This window comes from Rhineura floridana, chromosome 4 (genome assembly GCF_030035675.1).
Source record: "Rhineura floridana isolate rRhiFlo1 chromosome 4, rRhiFlo1.hap2, whole genome shotgun sequence".
NCBI lineage: Eukaryota > Metazoa > Chordata > Lepidosauria > Squamata > Rhineuridae > Rhineura > Rhineura floridana.
The window spans coordinates 100,606,999-100,624,328 of record NC_084483.1 but is presented as its reverse complement, the minus strand read 5'-3'; the positions used below and the strand labels follow the sequence as shown (position 1 = coordinate 100,624,328).

Sequence of the window (17,330 nt, the reverse complement as noted above, 5' to 3'; positions counted from 1 at the left end):
TCTCTCCTGCTTCATTTCTATCTCCTAAGCTCCATTTTCCCACAATTTCTAGTTCTGCTCTGCTCCCTACTTTTACATTCTAGTCCCCCATGATTACCAGAGCATCCTGTTTTGGTGTGTGATCAATTTCATCCTGTACTTCAGCATAAAATCTCTCCATTTCCTCTTCTTCTGTGTTTGCCGGTGGAGCACAGACTTGTGTGATGGTTATGTTGATAGGTTTCCTGTTAAATCTCAGTGATATCACTCGCTCAGACCTTGTGTTATAGCTTCTAATTGCTTTTACTACATTACTTTTCATTGTTAGAGCAACCCCATTTCTTCTTAATTTCTCATTTCCTGCATAAAATATTTTGTACTTGTCCGATTGAAAATGTCCCATTCCCGTCCATTTTAATTCACTCATGCCAAGTACTGTAATAGTGATACGTTCCATTCCTTGCTTGACAATTTCTAACTTTCCCTGGTTCATGCTTCTCACATTTTATGTTCCCATTGTGTATGTTGTACAACTCTGGACTCTCCTTTCACATCTGTGTGCATCAGCCTCTGGGCTTCCTTTCGGCTTTGACCCACCTGCGTCATTAGTCACAGCGCTACTCGTACTTGTCCATTATTCTTCCCCAGTAGCTCATTGAGTGCCATCTGACCTGGGAGTCTCATCTTCCAGCACTATCTCATGTTGCATTTTGGATACTCTCTTCATAGGGTTTTCGTAGTAATGTTACAAAAGGAGCCAGGCCTGGATGAAAGCCCGACTGATAAAGGCTCTCAATTCCTTGAGATGCCAATAAGGAATAGAGACGAGACCAGATCAGTAAAAAGTCTTGCCTTTATTAAAACCTTTGCAAAGGGAGGGCCCCAATCAAGTGGCTCTCCCAAATAGCTGACAGTCATCATATTTATAGGCTATAGATGCGTCACATACATAGTATCAGAAATGCATAGCTCATTAAGAATACATCATTGTTTAATTTCTCAGCATCTGTCTATTCTGGTCCACTTCTCATCTTCAGACTTCCTTTATCCTTGACCTTTGATGCTACAAGCTGGGAATAACATCTTTAATTGCTAACGAAGCAGATAAGCGGAAAACTCCCATACTTTTCACAAAGCAAGGAAAACAAGCATATGTTTCATTTTGCATTATTTGATTTCATTTCAGTATAACATTTTAATTTTAACTCATTACAACATTTGCCCCTCAGATACTTTCTTAATTTCAAAAAGTGAGAAAGTATCTTCTTAATTATCTATGGTGGCATAAACATTTTCCTCTCCGGTAGGAACTGCTTGGGGGGCATAAACAGTATGGTTCCATACCTCCTCATGAGATGGTGCCATTTCAGTATACTCTCCCTGTATCTCATGCAAGGCTAGCTGCTGATACATCATCAGCTGGGCCTTTCTTTTCATGACCCGAATAAGCATGCCAGATACACAGGATATGATACATGGTAAGCACATAAGGATAAGGAATACAATGCAGCCAATAACAAATAGATGTTTCAGCCAGGCCCAATTTGGCAGCCAGCTGGTAAGCCAGTCCCAATTTAGGCCCTTCCACTGCTGATTGCCCACATATGCTGTTATTTCTGCATGGTCTACTAATTGATTAATTACCTGTGATTCATCTCCAATTTCAACACAGCACTCACCACTAGTGTTTAAGGTAGCGCAGAGCCCACCTGAGCTGGCGAGTAAGAGGTCAAGGCCTTGTTGGTGTATGACCAATCTCTTACGTATCTGCTCAGTTTCCTGTGTTAAGGTGCGTATTGCTTCGCCAGTAGCATTAGTAACTACTTCTACTACAGCTTGCAATCTCAGCAGGCTATTGGTCATGGATCTAGCTCCAACGATCCCAATAGAGCTCCATGTCAGTGGTTTGTATTCATCGATCAAATCTTGGGGGGTCCAAACCTCACTTCCTCAGCTATGGTCTCCAGCGTGTAAGGCATGCCTTTTGTCTCTGGTATTCGTGTACAATGGTCTAAATATATGTTGCCCTTTGGGCTTAACATTGATGTTAGGTATTAGGTAGGCCACATAACAGCTTCCTATCCAGTCAGGGGGCAAGCATGTATATGCAGTAGTTCCACAAACAAACCAATGATGCTTAAGTGCACATTTACCCAAGGGCCATATCTGGCTTGCATGGTTCCATTCAAATGAGACTGAAAACCATGCTGTGGGGTGAAGTACCAGCTCATGAACAATGGCTCAGTGTATATAGGGCCACTAGCATTGCATCTAGTTACTCCTGGGGCTGTGGGCATGCAGGTATCTATCCCCCTTCCCTTCCGCTCTTTGGCGTACCAAGAGTCGGAAGCTATGTATATTTCAGACCAAGCTTGGGGCTGATCTCCTTTGTACCATCTAAGCATAGTGGTTTGGTCTGGAATGTTAGTGGTCCAACTGTTGGCACGACATAAGGTTAAACCATACCATTGCCAATAATCGTCTAGTCCTGTGTGGCCGCAATGACAAGGGGTTTTTTTCTGGAATGTGTACTTCATGCCCTGTGGTGTGCAATTACACCTGGTGTTATTTATGTGGGTGTTGTTATGCTGTAAATTAAGACAAGGGATCCCATCTGGCCACTTCTGCCATGGGCCTCTTTTGTGTGTGTAAAAACAAGAGGAGTAGCCCAACTGGGGCCCTATGCCATCATTGTTTTCCCAACACCATAATCCTTTCCTTCTCTTAACTTGTACCTGATCCCTTTGTGGCCAAGTCTGATTACGTGCTGGATGGTCTACAGCCAATTCGAGTATGGTGAGAGGAAGAGGATATAGTGGAATCTGGCCATGTTGCACCTGCAAAGGGGCACACACCCAACAGCTAGTGAGTTGGAACTGGGTAACTACCTCCTGCACCAACTTAAGGAAGGTGTTAGTTTGTGACAGGGACCCATTCCTGGTCAAGGGGCGTGTCCATGCCGGAAATAGAATGCAAGATAAAGCAACATAATAAAAACCATACATGCTATAATTATGGCTATGGATATGTAATATGGATTAACTATATTCTGAGCTGCGGGGCTAATAACTAAGTCTGGGGCACTCTGCGGAGATGTAGCTTCAGGCTCAGACCGGGGACTGTCTGCGAAAGCCACTTTTCTTCAGGAGTCTTCTTCCGTCCCTCACCTGTTGGGGAATCCTTGGCTATTCCCGTCCCTGGCTCCTGCACCCCGATAGGTGCTGATGCTTTCTTGACTCTGGTGTGGTGGATCCACTTGGCCTTGCCGTCAATCTTTAACGCTGCATCTGTTGTTAACAGCACCTGGACCGGTTGGCTCCACTCAGGCTGAAGCGTTTCCTTTTTCCACGTCTTGATCCGGACCCAATCTCCTGGTCTAAAGGGATGAATAGCGGCGTCCAGTGGCAATCTCTGGAACTCCTGAGAGTATCTATAGAGTTTGGAAAGAACAGACTGCAGGGCAATAACATATTCTTTGATCACAGCATCTCCCACTATTTGATTTATTTCAAGAGGCTGGGTTTTGAGAGCTGCCAGTACTGGCGGTCTCCCAAACAAAACTTCAAATGGGGTCAACTTAGTTTGTCCTCTGGGAGTGCAACGAAAAATTGTCAATGCCATGGGTAGGGCGCTTACCCAATTTTGTCCAGTCTCTTGGCAAAGCTTGGTTAACGTGGCCTTCAAGGACCTGTTAGCCCTCTCTACCTGCCCAGCTGACTGCGGCCTCCAGGCCGTATGAAGGCGCCATTTAAATCCAAGGGGCTGTTGAAGCTGTTGAACCACTTTAGAAATAAAGTGGGGTCCTCTGTCAGAGTCTATTGTTTCAGGAAGAGAATATCGAGGGAAAATTTCTTTCAACAGTATCTTAGCCACTACCGCTGCAGTAGCTTGCCTTGTGGGGTAGGCCTCTATCCAGCCAGACAGCTGGTCTACAATCACAAGAAGATATTTGTATCCATTTCTCCTAGGAAGCTCTGAAAAGTCAATCTGGAGTCTCTGGAATGGGTAATACGTCCAAGGGCGGCCTCCCATTGGCACAGGTGCGGTTGGCCCTTTTTGATTAGTGGCTGCACATGTGGTGCATTGCGCTGCCGCTCGTGCAGTTTCAACATAAAGTCCTGGTGCCATTATTTGCCTGACCAATAAATCTCCTAAGGCGCTTCCCCCTAGGTGTGTATTCTGGTGTGCAGCCAGTACAACTTGTCTTAAAAGGGGCCGTGGTACTATAACCTGTCCTGTTAGCAGCTTCCACCACCCTTCCGGTGTTAGAGAAGCTCCTTTAGCGGCCGCATCCTCTGCTTCAGCGGGCGAGTAATGAGGTTTCAAAGCATTCAAAGGGGTGAGCTGGAAAGCAACTATAGGATCTCTTTCAGAGAGAGCTGCTTCCTTTGCCGCTTTATCGGCCAAATTATTCCCCTCTCTTAATCTCTTTTCCTTTTCTCTGCCATGTGCCAAGATATGTATTACAGCCACTTGTTGAGGGAGGGTGACTGCTTTTAAAAGTCTCTTAACAATGTCCAAGTTTTCAATGGTTTTTCCTACACTGTTTATGAAACCCCTCTCTTTCCAAATCATTGCAAAAGCGTGAATCGCATTGAAAGCATATTTACTGTCTGAGTATATATTGACCCTCTGCCCCTCAAACAGAGAGAGTGCTTTTTCGAGCACAGTCAACTCAGCTTGTTGTGCAGAGTAGCCATCTGGTAATCTTCCACTGGATAATATCTGGTTCCCTTCTATTATGGCAAATCCTGTTCTTCGGTGGCCTTCCACTACTCTGCTACTGCCGTCAATAAAAACTTCATGGGCACCGGGGAGCGGCAAATCAGAGAGGTCATCTCGGGGCTTTGTGGCTATTTCAAGAGCATGTTCACAATTATGTAACAGTTGTCCTGGTTGGGGCATCAGGGTTGCAGGGTTTCACCTATTGCAGGTGCTAAGAGTGATTCCCTGTCTCCCAAGAAGTTGTTGCTCAAACATGGTTAGTCGGCTAGGGCTTAAAACTCTGGCTGCATCAGCTCCCATTATTTTCCTCAGGTCATGCGGCCCTAGGACTTCAACTGGGCTTCCAACCATAATTTTATCAGCTTTCTTAAGCAGGATGGAGGCGGCTGCCAGAATTCTTAAACAAGCAGGCCATCCTTGGGCTACAGGATCTAATTTTGAGGAATAGTATCCTACAGGTCTCTGTTTAGGCCCCCACTTCTGTGTTAACACTCCGGCTGCCACTCCTTTATTTTCTGAGATATAAAGGCGATATGGTTTGTTGCCATCTGGCAATGCAAGCACAGGCGCTTGGGTTAACAAAGTCTTAAGCGTTTGGAAAGCATGCTGTTGCTCTTTGGTCCAACGCCAAACCTCTTTTAACTGTTCAGTTTCTAATGCTTTATAAAGAGGCAGCACTATCCTGGCGTACTCAGGAATCCATGGCCTCTAGAAGCCAAACAGTCCCAATATTGTGCATAACTCCTTCACATTTCTAGGGGGGTCCAGGCTGCAAATTGCTTCCTTTCGGTCGGGAGACAGCATTCTGCCATGGTGGGATATTTTATATCCTAGGTATTTAACTTCATTTTGGCACCACTGTATTTTCTGGTGGCTGGCGCGATACCCTTTTTCTGCCAAATGGTTGAGCAAGGAGACAGAGTCCCGCTCACAGGAAGGCCTATCTGGACCACATATCAAAATGTCATCCACATAAACCAAAAGGATGGTCTCCTTTGGCTGCTGGTGCCATCCCTCTAAGTCTTTTCGCAAAGCCTTAGTAAATTCCGAGGGGCTTCCCACATATCCTTGGGGCAAGACACCCCAAGTCATTTGAGAGGCTTGGCCTGTTCGGGGGTTCTCCCAAGTAAAGGCAAACAAATCTTGGCTCTCAGGGTGTAAGGGAATGCTGAAAAAGGCATCTTTTAAGTCTATCACAGTAAACACTGCTGCCTCAGCTGGAACTCCAGAGAGGAGTGTGTGTGGATTAGGAACTACAGGAACGTCCTCTTGTACTTGCTTGTTGATAATTCGCAAGTCTTGTAGGAACCTGTATTTGCCTGGCTGGCCTGGCTGGCCTGGCTTCTTAATTCTGAATATTGGAGTGTTATGGGGAGATGTGGCCGGACGTATCCATTTGTCTCTAAGGAACTGCTGTATGAGCACGGTGAGGCCTTCCCACACCTCTCTTCTTAATGGAAACTGTTTAACAGGGGTGGGCTTTGCTCCTGGCTTTAGCCGAACTTTCACAGGTTCAGCAAATTTAGCTCTGGCTGGGTTCCCTTCTGCAGCCCATACTGTAGGGTTTATATTCTTATTTCTCCTTATATCATCACAAATGGGGCGCTCATCTCTCTGGTATAAGATTGCCATCTGGTATGCAGCTTCCATTTCCTTAGGAATGGTAACAAGAAGACAGTGTTTCTTAAAAGAGATGGTGGCTTGCAACTTTGCCAAGACATCCCTGCCTAAGATGGGTAGAGGGCATTGTTCTGAAACAAGGAAGCGGTGTTTAAAGACTTGCCTCCCTGCTTGTATTCCTATTGCTTTTGTTAGGGGTAATCTTTGCTTATCCCCCGTTACTCCTAAAATGGTTCTGTAGTTGGGGCTCAAGTGGTGGGGTGCCGCACCTGGAAGCATAGAATAGGTAGCTCCGGTGTCAACAAGGGCTTTTAACTTTTGATTGGCCACCGTTATGGGAATAAGCGGCTCTCCCGGATCACTACCTTGCATGCCCGACCACCTTCATTCCGAATCTTCTTCAGCAAAGGCTGGAAGGAGGGGGGCTATGGGTTTCTGTTTTTCTTCACTTTTGCAATCTTTGGCCCAGTGTCCTTTTTTAAGACACTTGGCACACTGATCCTTATCCAGCCTTCTTCTGGGACGTTGTCCTCTACCTTCTTCTCCTCTTCTCTTATTACCGTCTCCTTGCAAGGCAGCAGCCATTACTGCACACTGCCTTTTAAACGTACGCTGATCCTCCCTCTTCTCTCTCTCATCTCTATTCACAAACACTTTGTAAGCAATGTCCATTAATTGACTCATACTCATTTCCATAGCTCCCTCAACTTTCTGCAGTTTCTTTCTAATATCTTGGGCGCTTTGTCCTATGAAGAGTGTAACTAAAAGTCTCTGATTGTCAGCAGCAGCTGGGTCAAGGGGGTTGTATTTCCGCACAGTGTCCTGCAGCCGCACAAGAAAGGAAGAAGGGTCCTCCTCTTTGCCTTGTCTAACCTCATACAGTTTAGCCATGTTGGTTGGCTTGGGTATGGCATTTCGTAACCCATAAAGAATGAGGCGGCGGTAATTTTCAAGTTCAGTGCTGCCACCAGGTGCGGCATCCCAGCCTAAGTCTCTTTCTGGCAATATGAGAGCCATGGGCTGTGCGCCTGCACCCGCTGCTGCTCTCTCTGTCTCAGCAAGTCTGCGGGCCTGTCCCATAACTAAACTTTTTTCCTCAGAAGTCAGCAAAATGTTCATTAATGTTTGGATATCCGCCCAGCTGGGATGGTGGCTGACAAATATAGATTGCCACAAGTCATAGGCTTTCCCAGGGTCTTCCCTTAAGGGGGGTGTTTGGTTCTTCCAATTGAACAGAGCAGAGGTCGTGAAGGGGACATACACATAAGCTAGACCTCCTAGTCCATCAAGGACTTCTCTCATGGGGGCCTGGAGATAGGTCTTGCCACTTCTATGCTCCCTGTGATCTTCCCTCTTTCTGGCAGCCTCTTCTACAGCTTTACGTTCCTCTTCAGCTTGAGCTATGGCGTGCAAGCGCATTTCCTTAAAAGCCCTTTCTTTTGGGGTGCCTGCCGGACTATTATAAATGTCGTGTATGTATTGATGAGAAAGGCTTGGACCGTTTCCCGCCTTACAATTGAAACATTCTGGGAGGCTTTGGAATATGGAAGTGGTCAAAAAAGGATGAGTTCCTTGATATAGGGGGGTCATCACAGGTGGGCTGGTGGGTCTATTTGATGGGGGGCTGACGATTCCCGCTTTTTCCTGGACTGTCGGCGATTGCGACAGTGGTCTTATAGGGGTTGCTTGAGACAGATCAGAATTGGCCTCGCAGGGCAAATCAGGGTATAGGGTCTGAGGTGGGGTTATTGCTGCAGGGCTGGGTTGTAACGGTGGTGGTAAGCTTGGTGGCGTGTTGAGAGGCCTCTCTAGGTCTATTAGTGGTGTGCTGGTGGGCCTTGATCTGTCCTCATCCTGCGGTTGCCTGTACGGCGGCGGTTGCCGGTACAATGGTGGGGCACTAGGCAAGAGTTCATCTTCTTCTGTTTGTGGCAGTACTGGTTGGACTGGCTTGGAGATGGGGCCTCTTTGCATCATGACTCTCATCACGATTGGAGAGGGCGGATCTCGGTCCAATTCTTGCCACATTAAGGCATACTGGATGGAATCATGTTGCTTTTGGTCTGTGAGTACTTTTAGGACTTTAACTATTGCTTGAAACTTAAAAGTGCCCTCTGGGGGCCATCCGGTCCCCAAGGTGGGCCACAGTTTCTGGCAATAGAATATTAATTTGTGTCTTTCTAACGGGTATTGAGTTTCTGCCTGTATAATATCGAACCTTTTGAGGACAAGCTGTAGTGGGGTGTCCTGTTGTTGACTCTTCCCTAGCCTCTTGTTCCTGGCCTTGGAACCCGCTCCTCCCATCCTGGGGGCTCTAAAGAGGACTGTTAGGGCACAACAACACTCGCGACTTTCGCTTTGTTCGTTTCCCGGCCTTTTCCCTCGCGGGAGAAAGAAAACACGGTACTAGAACTCCGCTCTCGCTTCGAGGTAATTACCACTGTGGATATGCCTCGTCTCTTGCACACTCACACATACAGCACTCCCCTCCAAGGTTCGATTTATTCTCACCTGTCTTCTGGTGTCCTGTCTGACCCGCTTGCGCTGGCAATCAGAAGATTCTGGTCTCGATTTACTGGAGGTCCGGTAGCGATACTCTGGTGTCTCGACTGGCTCTGCGCAGGCCTGGATGCAGGCCAAACAACTTGGACCTGGAGCGCTCTCATCCAATGTACTGCGGCTCCGTACGAGACAGCAGAGGTTGTCTAAAGGGACACTCCTGGCTTGGCTACGCCAGTTCTGTTACAAAAGGAGCCAGGCCTGGATGAAAGCCCGACTGATAAAGGCTCTCAATTCCTTGAGATGCCAATAAGGAATAGAGACGAGACCAGATCAGTAAAAAGTCTTGCCTTTATTAAAACCTTTGCAAAGGGAGGGCCCCAATCAAGTGGCTCTCCCAAATAGCTGACAGTCATCATATTTATAGGCTATAGATGCGTCACATACATACTATCAGAAATGCATAGCTCATTAAGAATACATCATTGTTTAATTTCTCAGCATCTGTCTATTCTGGTCCACTTCTCTGTTCTCATCTTCAGACTTCCTTTATCCTTGACCTTTGATGCTACAAGCTGGGAATAACATCTTTAATTGCTAACGAAGCAGATAAGTGGAAAACTCCCATACTTTTCACAAAGCAAGGAAAACAAGCATATGTTTCATTTTGCATTATTTGATTTCATTTCAGTATAACATTTTAATTTTAACTCATTACAACAGTAAGAGGTATTCAGAGGTAGTTTACCACTGCCGTCCCTCTGAGTTTGGATGCATCTTAGTCTGGTGTCTCAGCTTTGACCACTCCACCTTGGGTATACTTGCTAGGAGTCTGCCTCTTGGTCTAGACTCCTGAATGGCATTGCTGTCAGCTTCTTCAACACTCTCAGACCCATTCACCATGTTAAGATGTGCATCCTAGAGGAGGCGTTTGGGGCCAATGAAGACAGGCATGTTGCTATTCTGAGTTTGGACAGGTAACAACTACATGGGATAGTGACCTTCCTGTTGGACAATGAAGGGAAAACTTTTTAACTGACTGCTATATAAAAGACCAACTAAGCAATTGGAAACTAATTGTGGGAAGCAATTGAAATTTTTTTTATTGGTTGCTGGTTTGATTTTTCTTTCCAGAAACCCTGAAAAGACCTCATGCTGAATTGCCCATGGAAAATCAGAAAATAGGCCTGAGTTACAGCCAGCTAACTAACTGTAGTGTATACAGCAATATTTCTATTCCTTTAAGACTGTGTTCATTCTTTGCCATCAAGTAATCAAGAAAAAGAAAAAACAGCCACTATTATTGTGAGTATAGTGAGTGCTTTAAAAGAGTAAAAGGTAGCCATTTTTTCAGATCACTTTAAGTTATGTCTTTATTTCACCCTTTAGCAATAAACACCCAATTCTGCTCTACTCATCATGATAACTGCAGAATAAACAAACTCTTATTTCTTACTGCAGGCAAAGAAAAATGCTTTATTGGTGGCTGGATAGACAGCACAACTGAAACTGAAAATAAAAAGCAGAGCAAAAGAAAGTCCAAGGGGTAGAGTCAAATTCTAGCCCATAATAGAAAGTTCTAACATTTAACTCTTCAAATATCATCTTACTATAATACAGGCTGTTGTTTTCAGGATCACTTAAGTAATTACGGAGTGATTGTGATCATGAAAAATCCACCTTCAGTCAGGGAAAGTCTTGAATGAGCAGGCTTTTGGGGTCTCTTCCAGATGAGGCTTTTGTTGTGCACTCGCCCTGCCTTATTCACTGAATCTTTCAGAGGGTCCTATTCTTATACTGCTCCTGTTCTTGCAACAAGCTGTCATTCTTTAAATGGAGATTGTAATTGTCTGTCATGTCACAGATTAAAAAGAAGGCAATTAAAAAAAAATCCTAGGGGATCAAAGCACAGCTCTAGGGAGTGATGCTCCCATCTGTCCTCCCTCCAGCTACAGGCCTGGCTAGACTGCTTGTGTGGGCAATCTACTGCCAACATATAATACCTTGTCTGCAGGATCTGCATTGGCTGCCAATCTACTACTGGGCCAAATTCAAGGTTTTGGTACTAACATATAAAGTCCTATATGGCTCAGGACCACATTACTTGAGAGACCGCCTTATCCCTTATGTACACAGTAGGTCACAGCATTCTGCAGAGGTTTCTCCTTGCAGACCCAGATAAAATATCAGAAGCCCACTCCATAGTAACTCAAAGCAAGGCTTTTCAGTGTGGCTGTCCCTGCTTTGTGGAATAGCATCCCTATTGAGATATGCAAGGCATCTACTATTGTACTATACAAAACATAAGAGCATAAGAAGAGCCTGTTGGTCAGGCCAGTGGCCCATTTAGTCCAGCATCCTGTTCTCACAGTAGCCAACCAGATCCAAACAGGATCTGAGTGCAAAAACACATTATCCTCCTAAGGTTTCCAGCAACTGGTGTTTGGAAGCGAATCACCTCCAACTACTTTCTGGAAACACTTTTTGTGTTCAACAAGCTTTCCCAAATGAATGAAAAGACCTCTGCCTTAGGTGTTAATTTTTGTATTTTTTTAACTCATCTTTAGTTATTATTTTTGAAACAATTTTAGTTGTTTTTAATTGTATGTTTGTAAATTGTCTCAAAACTCATGTGAAAGGCAATTCATAAATTAACAAAATAATATCCCCACCCCGTAATCTTTTTATCCTCTGGGCTAAACATACTGAGGGTAGAGACACACTTACTGTTGTACCAGTTCCAGTGTGTCTCTACCTCTCTTTTCTGAAAACAGAGGCACAAGAGCCTAGTCAGACTCTGCCCCTTTTTACTTTAAAACCTGGTTGGATCAGCTCGAGCATATTTTTTAAAATTCATCTTCAGGCAGATTTTACAACTAATAACCCCTTTGTCATCTAGGTGTAGCCAACGGAAACACTTTGCTATACCTCAGGCAGAGACAGTGATTGGCCCAACACTTGTTGTAGGTGGTCCAGAAAGATCTGAAGTCAGCAGTGGGAAAGGGCGTGGTGGCATATATATACACACAGGTATTGATCTTTATTCTGAACTCTGTAATGATTGCCTGTTTACATTCCTTTTCAAGTGCATCACAGAGCAGACAGATTAAGGCAGATAATCAAGTCAGTGTCTTCCCCCTGCTGCTTGCAATCCATACCTCATTTCTTCCTGCTGCTTACAATCAACATCTCATCCCCCCTTGCTGCTTTCTGTCTGTCAGTTACAATCAACACTTCATTGAAATCAGTGAAAGGGAATACACATTTGAAGAGCTCACAAAGAAAGTAGATTGATAAAAGTATCACTCACGCTATTGATGATTTCAAAGCGAATTTTTTTTAAAATGAATTGGAAAAAAGAAGAATGAATCAGAAACCAGGCACAGAGAGTTGCTACTTCAAAATTCTCTCCACAAAGATAGAGAATATCAGAAATAATAATTAATCCAATGGCAAATCTGATTGTTACAGAAACAGAGCCCATCACTACTTCAAAAGCAGCCAGAAAACCCATTCTGAGTTGCTCCAACCTTTTCTTTTAGGACTTGCTTTCCATATCACTGACCATCTCTACTGCCCTCTTCTGAACCTGCTCAAGTTTGTCTACTTCCTTCATAAAGTTCAGCACCCAGAACTGGACACAGTACATTTTCTGCTTACCTGTTCCAATGGTTCTATCAGTTTGATCATTTTCACCATGTAATACATTCACACAGTATGTAGAGGCAAACATGAGTTTGCAGCTGAGTGTACATTCAACAGGGAGCTGCTAGTAATCATGGGTTCCTGATAAGTAAATGTAGATAATACCTATTTGTACACATGTGTTACGAGTACTTTATAGTTTTAAGTGAACACCTAGATAGTGTGTAGTGTGTGAAATCACCCTTTGACAATAAAGAGAGTAGTATTCACCTTGTGTTTAATACAGCTCTTTAAACTCACCAAAAAATTTACAGAGCTATTCTTGATTCAGTATACATATTCAGTGTATCCCAATTCCACTTCTTAGGAAGCTGGCTGTTAATTCTCCCCATCAAGTTGTAGATGACCTTTATTCCATGAAGAAGGCCAGAAGAATCTACCCAAACAGTTTCAGTACTAATAGGATCATGTAGTGGCAGAAGGAATGCTGTAACACAGAATTCTATTATGCCAAGCAGAAGCAAATGGCTGTCATCTTGATCAGGAGTCCTAGCTAACCATGAAGTTCAGCTGCTACTCTGACAAAGTCAAGGGGCTTTATCATGGTAAGTATAATTGAACTGTGATAAAAAAATTAGCTAGTATTCAAAAGTGAGGGCAAGGAGACAATCATAAAGGAGCAAAGCAAGAATGAAAGATAGAAGGTGTAAGATATATGTATAGTCTGATTTTAAGATATAGATTCAGTCTGAATAAAGAAAGGTAGAGGTATAAGTACCTGCTGACTCAGGTACAAGGCAGTAGTGGACAGACTTTGGGTATGTGATATCTATGCTGTTTTTGTTAGAACCACTGTGGCTTTTTTTGCGGGGGGACTGCCAGATCTACCAACCAGAGCCAGGTGCAAAAGATACACAGAATTTAAGAATAGGGTGCCCTGGAATTCGTTTTCAGCGCTAGAACTGAACTGAAAATGGAAATGGACTGCATTCAAGTCGATTCCAACTTATGGTGACCCTGTGAATAGTTACGGTATTCAGAGGGGGTTTACCATTGCCTTACTCTGAGGCTGAGAGGCAGTGACTGGCCCAAGGTCACCCAGTGAGCTTCATGGCTGCGTGGGGAATCAAACCCTGGTCTCCTAAATTGTAGTCCAGCACCTTAACCACTACACCACACTGGCTCTCATAGAACTCACAGTCATTTCACACACAAGTCCACTACTGGTTACCTCTCTATTTCAGCAATATAATTTAGGAGGAAATTCCTTTTGTTGCTGCTGCTGTTAAACAATTGGGAGTCAGAAACCTTTACCAATCTACTGCAAAACACTTAGAGATCTACATAGAGATCCCAGTCTCCCTTCTGCCCCTGCCCCTGGTATAAAATATAAATTCTATTTTTAAAAAAAACAAAAAACAAAAACCTGTCACTTTAAGATCAGAACTAAGGCTGTCTCAAATTGGCTCAACAAGCTCCACAAATCCATGAAACTGGATGTTCAGGCTGATCTCTTAACAGATGTGTCTAGTGATCAGCAATGATGTTATGCAATGCCACACCTTGCCCTTACAAATCAACAAACAGTTCAGTTTGCCTCACCTCATAGGGCATATTGTAGAGTTGGAAAAGGTTCAGAATAGGGCAACCAACATTATCATGGGGATGTTGCAACTCCCCTGTAAGGAAAAGTTACATTTGAGAAAATGACAGAGGTGTATAAGAATTTGTGTTGTGTGGAGAAAGTGGCTAGAGAAATGTTCTCTCTCCTTTCTCTCTCTCATAATATTAGAACTTGGACCATTCAACTAAGCTGAATGTTGATGGATTAATGATAGACAAATGAAAGTACTTCTTCCCACAGTGCATAGTTAAACTATGGAATTTGCTCCCACAAGACGTAGTGATGGCCACCAACGTGGATGGCCTTAAAAACTGATTAAACAAATTCAATGGAGAAGGCTGTCAGTGGCTACCAGCCTTGATGGCTATGTTCTATCTCCACTGTTGAAGGCAACATGACTCCAAATACCAGTTGTTGGGAATTGTGTATGTATATGTGTAGGGGGGAGAATGCTGTTGCTCTCAGGTTCTTCTTTCAGGCTTCCCACGGGCATCCGTTTGGCCACTGTGAGAACAGGATACTGAATTAAATGGGTCCTGATCCAGCACTGCTCTTAAGTTCTTGTCCTCCATGCACCCACCTTTTTTCCTTGGTCTTTTGGGCCCAAATCCAGATGTGGAGGATGGAGTGCCTGGGACTAGTAAAGATGTACTATGTTGTCCCTGGTGCTGTACTACCTTAGGAAGCATCTGAACCTTACTGCATGTAGAAAGGTTTCTGTGTAGGCTGGGATGGGGTGAGGTGAGATATGGACAGGGTGTAGGTGAGGGGGATTCAGTGTGGGGTGGATTGGTCAGCGTGGGGCAGAGTTACTGTGGGCATTTCAGGTGAGTCTCAGTGTTTGAGGGCTTGCAGTGTGGGGAGAACAAAGTGTATCATTAGTTTGCACCAAAACTGGAAAGAAAAAATACAATATGCTTTCTGAATTTTTCTGGAAACAAAAGCTGTTGAAGTGCCATTTTTTGGACTCTTTTACCTTGCTGTATCTGTGGCACTTTTTATGAGATCAGTTTTAAATTTGGCAGTTTGTTAGACCTCATCAGGTAGATCATGTATGCTGAGTTTCAGGGTATTAACCCAACTGATGTCATTTTTATACGTTATAGAATTATGGGGTTTATAATGATGGAACCTTGTTTTTGCTATTTTCCTTGACTGGAACTATAGGGGCGCTCCTGAGCTTGTATAGCACTGTCCATTATAGAGGCCTCAGTGTTTCTTAATTCTTAATCTTTTTTTCTGTTTCTCCCCATCTCTATCCTACATACAGTGAGGGAAGGGACTGTGAACCACCACCAGCAATTAAAGGAGGATTGTGTTTGCATCATATGAATAAGCTGAGTCTTTCTTTCCTACCTCTTGTGTGGTACTCAGAAACTAATGAGCTAGTGAGAGCATGCATTTTCCTATCCCTTTTTGAATTATTTAATTTTTTATTACGTATCTACATTCTTTTAAGTTTAAAGTTGTCTGCTGCAGAGCCTCACTGGCTCCAAGGATTCCTGGAAGAGCTAAAGCACTGTCAACCTGGCCATTGGGCCATGGCTTCTGAAAAAAACCCAGAATGGAATGCTGGCTGGAGTCATACATACAACAATCGTTAGCAATGTGTAGGAAGCTAAGAAGCATAGTTTCATTGGGAAACCATTGTGAGGTCGTGTTAGTGTGTCTGTGTGCGAAAAGAGAAGCAGAGGCCACCATCTGACCAACTAGAAATAGCTCTCCAGCATATAAATGATCTCCTTTCCTGGCCACCTCTCAGCTTCAGTTCTATTTTTCCTCCATATTCTTTGCACGTAACATTCATGCCTATAACCCTGCAGCCTCAGGTTATAATAAGCTCACTACTTTACTACGCTTCACCCAGCTCCACCTATTATATGCCAATATTTTTTGTTTTCCATCAGGCTTACTTTAGGAAAGAAAGGGGAGAACAAATAACTAGCTCCCTATGATCTTCACAAAAGAGCCTAAATGCATGCTTCCATAAATATACTTAAGTTGCTAAGGATGAAGCAATTGCTTCTACTACAGTAGCTGAAGGGGCTCGCTGGCAGGGGTCATCCGGAGATTTGGAGTACAATGTCATCAATATGCTGATGACACTCAACTCTATCTCTCCCTACCATCTGATTGCAGGGAGGGAGTGCTCATCCTAAACCAGTGCCTAGAGCAGTCTTTCCCAACCAGTGTGCCTCCAGATGTTGTTGGACCACAACTCCCATCAGCCTCAGCCAGCATTGCCAATGGCTGAGGCTGATGGGAATTGTGGTCCAACAACATCTGGAGGCACACCGGTTGGGAAAGGCCGGCCTAGAGGCTGTGAAGGGCTGGTGTGGGCTAACAAATTGAAACTTAATCCAGACGATAGAAATGTTGCTGGACAAGGGGAAAACTGCGCTAGGGATAGGGTTGCAACCTATTCTGGATGAGGTTGCACTCCCCTTGAAGGAGTATATATTTATTTGTGTTTTTAACAATGCTGTAAGTCTATTGGAAAACTTCAGGTAACAAGCAACTAACAAATCTAATAAAGAATAGTAATAATAATATAATATACTATTACTAATAGTAGTAGGTGCAATAGCAAGGACCACTCAGGTTGCAGAGATGACTCACAGCTCTATTTGTAACTGGGCACACAAGGGGGAATATCGCTTAGCAACCAGGTGGAGATAAAGAAGTTTACTCCAGCCTGGGTTTCTTGCGAATAAAAAGGGTAGCATGTTCAGCATGTTCTAGTTGCAGTCCTGGTTTCATTTTGTTAGAAGCCTGGTCTGACCTCCTGACTGAGTGCTTAAGTGAAGACTCTGTTATTTACAGCAATCTTACTGCTGCAGTTTTCTTTAGCCTATCTGTTTATAATAGTAACATTTGCCAGGCTGTTCACTTTCTGGATCTAATCTGCTTCATTCAGTCACTTTTGCTAACAATGGGAACCTCCAAGGGAGGCTTTCCTCTTGATGCAAATAGCAACTTGCAGGGAGGAGAAACAATTTTCACTGGACCACTTCAGGAGCGGGAAACGGTAAAACTCTCCCTCCCTATTCCCTCCAGTCCTGCTGCTGCTCACCACTCCCACCTCCTTTGCTAATGCTATTTCCATTTTTTTTAAAAAAAAAAAACAACCTATGTTAAAATTCCCTTTAAGCAATTAACGTCACATCTAGCTTGGGCCTTTAAGATACTTTTAATAACTACTTTCTCAGAAGATCAGATGTTTGCTAAAGAACCCCTC

The 17,330-nt window shown here is 43.9% G+C and overlaps 1 protein-coding gene across 2 annotated transcripts; it reads right to left on the bottom strand.

Annotated features, from left to right (window-relative positions):
• Positions 1-882: 882 nt before the first annotated feature.
• LOC133384397 (uncharacterized) lies at positions 883-9,196 on the bottom strand. Of its 2 annotated transcripts, none has more exons than XM_061626316.1 (2): positions 8,836-9,196; positions 883-3,409 (listed from the first exon to the last, which is right to left on the bottom strand). In XM_061626316.1, the coding sequence occupies exon 2, from the start codon at positions 2,982-2,984 to the stop codon at positions 2,058-2,060; it is 927 nt and encodes a 308-aa protein (XP_061482300.1). In that variant the 5' UTR covers positions 2,985-3,409; positions 8,836-9,196; the 3' UTR covers positions 883-2,057. Both variants share the same exon structure in this region, with proteins under 2 accessions (XP_061482300.1, XP_061482301.1).
• Between the last annotated feature and the right edge of the window lie 8,134 nt (positions 9,197-17,330).